Below are 7,303 nucleotides of genomic sequence, written 5' to 3'. Positions count from 1 at the left end.
ATTGCCTGGCCTTCTAAATTTTATGAGCATGCAACATCTAGCGATTGTATGGACAGCAAGGCGCCCTCGATGCCCTTGCTGCTTGTCGTCTAGGGTCAGGGCCTCAACCTCTCTCACCAAACTGTGCTCTTAAGTTTTGCTCTCCGGCGAGGGAGGTTGATGCCCACTTGGTGTGATGATGTTGCAACCCTCCCTGTTTAGCGAGGGTCGATAGTCGGTTGATGCTTCATTGCCGATAGCGGGTGTGATGATTATTCATTTATTTTGTTTTGATGTTTTAAAAAATTAATGTTGATACTGAAGGGCAAATTTGTAATTTGGGCTTTTAAAATGAAAGCTTCCATGGAAAAATTGAAGGCTTATTTGTGGTAGTTCAAAGTTGAAAAGTTGAAAGGTTGTGTGTGGGACTTTTTGTCATTGGCCCAAAGGATGGGTAAATATGTTTCTTTTATGGGCAAATATGTTTCTTAAGACTGATGAGGGACGACAAACTTAGCTCTCTTTTTTTTTTTAAACAACGAAAATACTTGGGTATTGTCCCTTTACTAATATAAATCTTTCCCCAAAAGAAAGGCGGCTTTCCTTACAAAATTTAATTTCAAAAGTTAATATAAAATGAAATAGGATGAATTTGACAACGCAATAATGTGGTGGTACTCGGAAAAAACAAAACCCATAATGAAATTGTTTGTCAAGCCTTAGATCTGACTTTGGCTTTCACCAATAATGAAGGAACATGGACTTCAGTGGTGGGTGGACCCAATCAATACCGAGCTCCATCTGAACCTTCCGGGATACATCGGGCACCTTCGTCTGAACCTTCAACAAACATCGAGTGGAAGAAGCCACCTTCAGATATGAAGATCTGAGACCAAAATACTTTTGAGGCTCCGCCACTGTTTCCATCCCAAAAATCTCAAGCCTCCTTCACCTCCGAAAGCAAAAATCTTCCTTTCCTGTTACATGCTTGGAACATCTGGAGCGCTGCATCTCTCCTACATATCCTTCTACAAACGGATTGCCAACCCAATTACCTCATGGGTATCTCTTCTGTCTTAGTTGTCTTCCTCATCTGAACGAGCATCGGTTCAGTCCCAAGTGTCGGACCGAGAGCCCAAAGAGAAGCAGCTGAGGGAAGGAGGACAGGAAAAGCAGGAGCTAATCCGACGCAGAAAGGCGAGGGGAGCATGTGCTGGCCAGGTGAATGCCGAAGCGCAAGGTAAAGTGATCCACGGTAGTAACATCTCCTAAGAGGAGAGGCCAGACGAATTAATACTGTTGATTTCTCTGTTTCCACTTCACTTTTTGGCATTGTGGAGCCAGTTTAAGAGTTATGAAAAGATCAAGCTTACCCCGATATTCCGACCAGTCGGATTATGAGGATGATGAAGGTGCACCTTCTTCATCGTCTCCACCACCAGTGGGGGAAGATGATTTTCAGTATGATGTGTTTCTGAGCTTCAGGGGACCAGACACTCGCAACGGCTTCACCGGCCATCTCCATCATGCAATGCAAGACAAGGGCATCCACACTTTCATCGATAGCCAAGAGTTGGAGAAGGGACAGAAGGTGAAGGAACTATGTAGGTACATAGAGACATCCAAAATATTTGTGCCCATCTTCTCCAAAGGTTATGCCGATTCAGAGTGGTGTTTGAAAGAAATAACCAAGATGGTGGAGTGCAAGAGGCTCATCATACCAGTCTTCTTTGATGTCGAGCCAAGAGACGTCCGTGGTCAATCTGGCCCTTTTGAACCAGCATTCACAAGATATGGTAAAAATGATATAACAAACAAGGAGGAGGTGAGGAAATGGAGAAACGCTTTGACAGAAGCAGGGGAAATCTCAGGGTATACCTTGGCTAATGGTTGTGTGTAAGTAGTTCCTACATCGTTCTTTCTTTGTCTGGCACTAAAATTTGCAAATTAATGAAAATATCGACCTTCTTTTATACGATAAACCACATGGGCGGAATGACATATATATATATATATGGGATAGAGAGAGAGTATTTAATCAGGCCTAAGTAGCGGGCATAGAATCGTTGGCAGAAAACCATCATTGGTTGTAGGCTTGAATAATATGTTCTTTTTGGGTTACACAGTGAAAACCAGGGATAATTTGTGCGTTACTTGGAAGGTCATCTGATCGTGTCAACGTAACTGCCCAGATTGTGAGATTTATAACAAAACGTACATAATTGAAAGTCAGGAATTCCTCTCATTTACAGCTTTCCTTAACCAACTATAAAGAAGTGATTCCCTGTTTGTAAAATATTAACTGACTTAAGAATCATACATTTCACACTTGAATTAAGCTTTATGTTCTTAGAAACTCAAAGCATTGATTGCAACCAGTCATAACTTTGACTTGTATTTTTTTGGCCTTTTGGCAGAGACGAGGCAACTGAGATAAAAAAAATTGTGACGAGGATCTTGACTGAAGTGAACAGCGCCCCTCTATTTATTGGAGATACACATCCAATAGGTCTAGATTCTAGAATTGCAGAGTTGGTGGAGGTGCTGGAGCTTGAATCCCAGAATGATGTCATAATGGTTGGGATCCATGGAATGGGTGGGATTGGCAAGACGACTCTTGTCAGGGCCGCCTATAACCAACTCTTTCTGCATTTTGATGCTTGTAGCTTCATTTCAGACGTTAGAGAAGCAGCAAAACAGTCCAAACTGGTTTCCCTCCAAGAACAGCTGCTTCGTGATGTTCTCAAGGATGAAAAAGTGAAAGTAAATGACATCGCCCATGGAACTAGCATGATCATGAAGCGAATTAAGAGTAAGAAGGTTCTGCTAGTTCTTGACGACATTGACAGCGAATCACAGCTCTGTGCATTGGTCGGCAGCGTGGATCATTTTCCGCCTGGGTCAAGAATCATCATTACTACTAGAGATATGCAGGTGTTGATTGAGCCACCAACACTAAGAGTGAAAAATGTGTATAAGATTAAGGAGCTCGATTCTGCCCAATGGCTTCAGCTTTTCAGTTGGCATGCATTTTGGAAAGAGGAGCCACCTGCTGAATTTACAAAGTTATCAAAGGAAGTTGCAGCTATTGCTGTTGGGCTGCCACTAGCCCTCAAAATATTCGGTAGACATTTCTTGTGCCAGAAAACAAATAAACAACGAGAAACCATGTTGCAAAAGTTGAAGAAAGATCAAAACAAAGATATCCATGAGAGGTTGAAGATAAGTTTTGATGCCCTTGATAAAGAAGAAAAAATTGTATTTTTGGACATAGCCTGCTTCTTTATCGGTGAACAAAGCAGTTATGCTACTTTCATGTGGGAAGAACGCAACCTCTTCCCAGACCTAACAATCAAAGTCTTAATGCACAAGTGTCTAGTCAATATAAATAAGGATACGGGAAAGTTTGAAATGCATGACTGTATCAGAGACATGGGAAGAAAAATTGTGGAAGATGAAAGCCCAAATCCAGAAAACCGTCCAGAAAACCGCAGCAGGTTGTGGCAGAAAGATGACATACTAAAAGTACTGCGAGAAAAGAAGGTAGATTACTGGATCTATCACTTTAATGGTTATTTCTAGTATCATTGTTAGTAGCTTAGTTTGCTCTAGCTTCTTTCTAACGAGTAATTTTATATAGTGGCGGTTCCATTAGGGTACCTTATGCCTTCCCATATAAGAAAACAAGTTGTTAGTAAAATGTGGATGTGCCATATCAATCTCAATTGTGAAGAGCGTTCAACACGATATGTGAACGCAAAGTCTTTTGCGGGAATGTCTCAGCTTAAAATGCTTCAGCTGTGGAACGTGAGATTGAAAGGTAGATATAGAGATTTTCCTTGGACGCTCAGATGGTTGCGTTGGAATTCAATGGACTTGGGTAGGCGTCCTAGCAAGCTTTCTCTTGAGAATATTGTGGTTCTCGACTTATCTCGGTGTTACAATATGCATCAAGTATGGCGCCACAGAATATTTGGATCCACCAAGGTAAATGAAAATCCTTTAGCACGTATATGTCTATTTTCAGTTTTGTTTTTTTATTGCAGACCAGCATTAATTATCAATGTTCTGGTCCTTTACATGCATTATATCGACCATGAAAGGAGTTAGAGACACAAATAATTTGTTTATATTCTGTCAAACAAATGCTTATTAATATTTTTTCATTTTTTAAATAGAAAAAATAAAGAAAGAGGCCAATACAGGTAACCACTTATTAGTGTTATGTGTCGTTTTTCTGAGTCTTCTAGAAATTGTGATCCACAAGATTGATGCAAATCACTTATAATATGTTGCACTAAGTCACTAACGTCCGTAGGTTGATGCTTTGACAAGGCCTTTTTCTTTTTAGGTCTTCAGCCAATTAAAAGTACTAAATCTCAGAGAATGTACAAGGCTCACCATCTGTCCAGACTTTACGGGCATGCCACATTTAGAGGAATTGTACTTTGAACGTTGTGTGGCGTTGACAGAACTTCATCCATCCATTTGGGGATTGACCTCACTCCAAGTGCTTGATCTCCATGCTTGCCGTCAAATTACAGCTTTTCCATCACAACCGAGTGATTCTAAGTCATTGCTTGGCCGATTAAAAGTCCTAAATCTCCCATATTGTTCTCAACTTACCACCTGTCCAGATATAAAAAAGGTCCATTCAATGTTAGACTAAATACTTTCCAGTCAAGGTTTATCTTACTTAAACAAAGAACAATGCAAAAAGAAGTAGGTTTTAATTGCAAAAAAAAAAAAAGGAAAAAGAAAAAGAAAAACGATTCATTTATAATTGGTGATGTTAATAATCACAACTCGTAATTTGTAAAAGTAAAATTATTTGTAATGGGAGCAGTTTTGATCCACTAAATGTAAATGTAGATCATTGCCATTCAGGAAAACTAAGAAATCTCCAGTCATTCTATATTTTTTCTTTTTGCCGAATTAAAAATTATTGTTGATATTGAAAGGTAAATTTGTAATTTAGGATTTTAAAATGAGGCTAAGTTTCACGAAAAAATTGATGGCTTATTTGTGGTAGTTCACAGGTTGAGGCTGGAACTTTTTGTTATTGGCCCAAAGGATGGGTTTTCCGTTCTATTTTTTTTTAATTGAAAATTTAAATTTTAAATTTTCCGCAATCCAAAAATACATATACGCTAATCTAATGGGAGCTCATGAAATTGTGTCTTCTTAATATCTTATATGGCGCGATTGATCTACTCTAAAATAAAAGTAATCAAGAATTAGAGAGAAGAAAAAATTCCGTAAAAGACCTTTTTTGGTGTTCGTTCGTAGTTAAAAATTAATTTACTAAAAATTAATTTAGTCAAAAATTAATTTACTACAATGAAAATACTTGGGTATTATTGGCTAGTTATAGAGTTAAACTTACCACAAAAGAAAGACGGCGTTCCTGAGAAGATCTAATTTCAAAAATTAATATAAAATGCTAGACTGAAAAAGGATGAATTGAAAGAGTTAAAAAATAAAAAGTCAAGCGTTCCTAAGCACTGAGGTCTCTCTATGGGCTTCCACCAATAATGAAGGAACATGGACTTCACTGGTGGGTGGATCCGAGAAAAACGGAACTGCGTTCTTAAGAAGGCAACGCGGCACCTCCATCTAAACATTGGAAGATCTGGAGCATTGCATCTCCCCTACATGTCCTTCTACACACGCATTGACAACCCAATTACCTCACCAGCATCTCTTCTGTCTTAGTTGTCTTCCTCATCTGGACGACCAGTCCCAGGTCTCAGGCCGAGAGTGCAGAGAGAAGCAGTTCAGGGAAGGAGGACAGAGTAGAAAGACACGGCGAGGCCAAGTGAATGCCGCTAGCTAAAGGTGATCCAGAGAGGCCAGACTAATTAATACTGTTGATTTCTCTATTTCCACTTCCACTTCACTCTTTGGCATTGTGAAGAACGAAAACTTTGCAGACGGCGACGATTTATTGGCAAAGATCTTTTGAGGTGGAGGGTCTTGTTTCACTCATTTCAAGTAACAAGAGAGGTTGTTAGGGGGATCAGAAAGTTTTCTTTTCTTGTTTGGGTTTTTTTTTTTTTGCGTTTTTTCTGTTTTGTGAAGATTGGTGCGCGTGAAAAAAGGATTTATAATATATGATGGTCCTGTTGTCATATATATATATATATAGTGTGTGTGTGTGTACAAATTTGTGCTCCAACAATTAGTCATATGGTTACATTGAAGAAATACAGATAAAACTTCATTTTATATTTTATGATCTATATCTGGTTGGCATATTTCTAATAACTTAGTTGAACTTGTGGAAGTCAATTTCTTTGTGAGCTTGAGCTAATTATAGTTTGGCTCGTGATCGTATGAAAAGGCTTACACTGCTGGTACATCTACTAGCTCTAAGACACATCTTTGGTTAAAAATCTCAGTTAAAAAAAGAGCTTCTAACATATACTGGAAATCGTTTGTTGATTAATTAAGAGAATTCCGTCGGTGCATAATCTACTGCAAACGAACATATGCAAAAATCAAGCCACACCGCCTCCATGTTGACCTTGACAAAGGAAAACTTATAAATTTACCAGGGATGAAGGTATATGATGAACAATTCGTGAAATATATGAAGAATACTAAGATTGAAAATGTTTGACGCTGTGGAAAGGTGTAGTGAAATCCACAAATTTTGCTAGTTCCTGAAACTAATATATGATGCTTTGACATGCTGGCTCCTTTCTGGAAACCAAAACAAAATTCAACATTTTTTTGTAAATTGTCAACTTATAATTAGTTAAGCTTGTCTTAATGAATGACAAACTGGCCAAATTATTTGCTAATTTGTGTTCTTAAAAAATTCGAGACTGTCCATACCGTGTGGATAGTAGGAGGGATCAATTTTTCTGATCACATAAAAATTTACGTCTCACGGTGCCTGATCATATGTATGTGTGTGTATAGCACAAGTCTCTCTCGCTTTCTCTCTGTTGGGCACGTTTTCTGTTCAATTTTCAGTGGCACTGTGTTGTGGCACTGCTATCTTGATGGAATTGAAAGATGTTAATATGGTTTAAGAGAGGAGTGTTGGATCATCCGCACCTCAATGCCCTTCTCCGTTTATCGAATTCTAAGCCACTCATTGGATACAGTAGAATTTGTGGTATTAGTTACAATATATATACATTTGAAGGTTTTTTTTTTTTTTACTAAAAAGCTTCAATACGATGTGATTAAAAACAGAGACGCCACTCTAAGGGCAAAAATATAACTCTCTTTGAAGAACCAAAATAAAAAAATAGAAATTCATCCTTGTTTTCTTCAAAGTGCCCAAAATACCCATCACACAACATATGAGTGG

At 38.5% G+C, this 7,303-nt stretch overlaps 1 protein-coding gene across 4 annotated transcripts; it reads left to right on the top strand.

Annotated features, from left to right (window-relative positions):
• The first annotated feature begins 788 nt into the window (after positions 1-788).
• Positions 789-6,072, top strand: LOC116248203 (disease resistance protein RUN1-like). 4 transcript variants are annotated; one of them, XR_004170975.2, is made up of 3 exons: positions 789-1,875; positions 2,397-3,966; positions 5,695-6,072. XR_004170975.2 is itself a non-coding variant. In XM_031620857.2 (3 exons), exons 1-3 carry the CDS (start codon positions 1,334-1,336, stop codon positions 4,646-4,648), a joined length of 1,986 nt encoding a protein of 661 aa, XP_031476717.1. In that variant the 5' UTR covers positions 789-1,333; the 3' UTR covers positions 4,649-6,072. The 4 variants fall into 4 exon arrangements, 2 of the variants coding, with proteins under 2 accessions (XP_031476717.1, XP_031476718.1); XR_004170974.2 differs by lacking the exon at positions 5,695-6,072 and adding an exon at positions 4,331-4,461; XM_031620857.2 differs by having other exon boundaries at positions 2,397-3,522; positions 4,331-6,072.
• The last annotated feature ends 1,231 nt before the right edge of the window (positions 6,073-7,303 follow it).

The sequence above is a fragment of the Nymphaea colorata genome, chromosome 2, assembly GCF_008831285.2.
Source record: "Nymphaea colorata isolate Beijing-Zhang1983 chromosome 2, ASM883128v2, whole genome shotgun sequence".
NCBI classification, from domain to species: Eukaryota; Viridiplantae; Streptophyta; class Magnoliopsida; order Nymphaeales; family Nymphaeaceae; genus Nymphaea; species Nymphaea colorata.
Note: the sequence above shows the minus strand (reverse complement) of the source record. Positions and strands in the feature narration are given on the sequence as shown.

Bases quoted from the DNA above. Each gene is read 5' to 3' on its own strand.
- LOC116248203 (XM_031620857.2), top strand. From the start codon at position 1,334: ATGAAAAGATCAAGCTTACCCCGATATTCCGACCAGTCGGATTATGAG. The intron at 1,876-2,396 runs GTAAGTAGTTCC...GCCTTTTGGCAG, and splicing joins ACCTTGGCTAATGGTTGTGT to AGACGAGGCAACTGAGATAA. The intron at 3,523-4,330 runs GTAGATTACTGG...TTTTCTTTTTAG, and splicing joins AAGTACTGCGAGAAAAGAAG to GTCTTCAGCCAATTAAAAGT.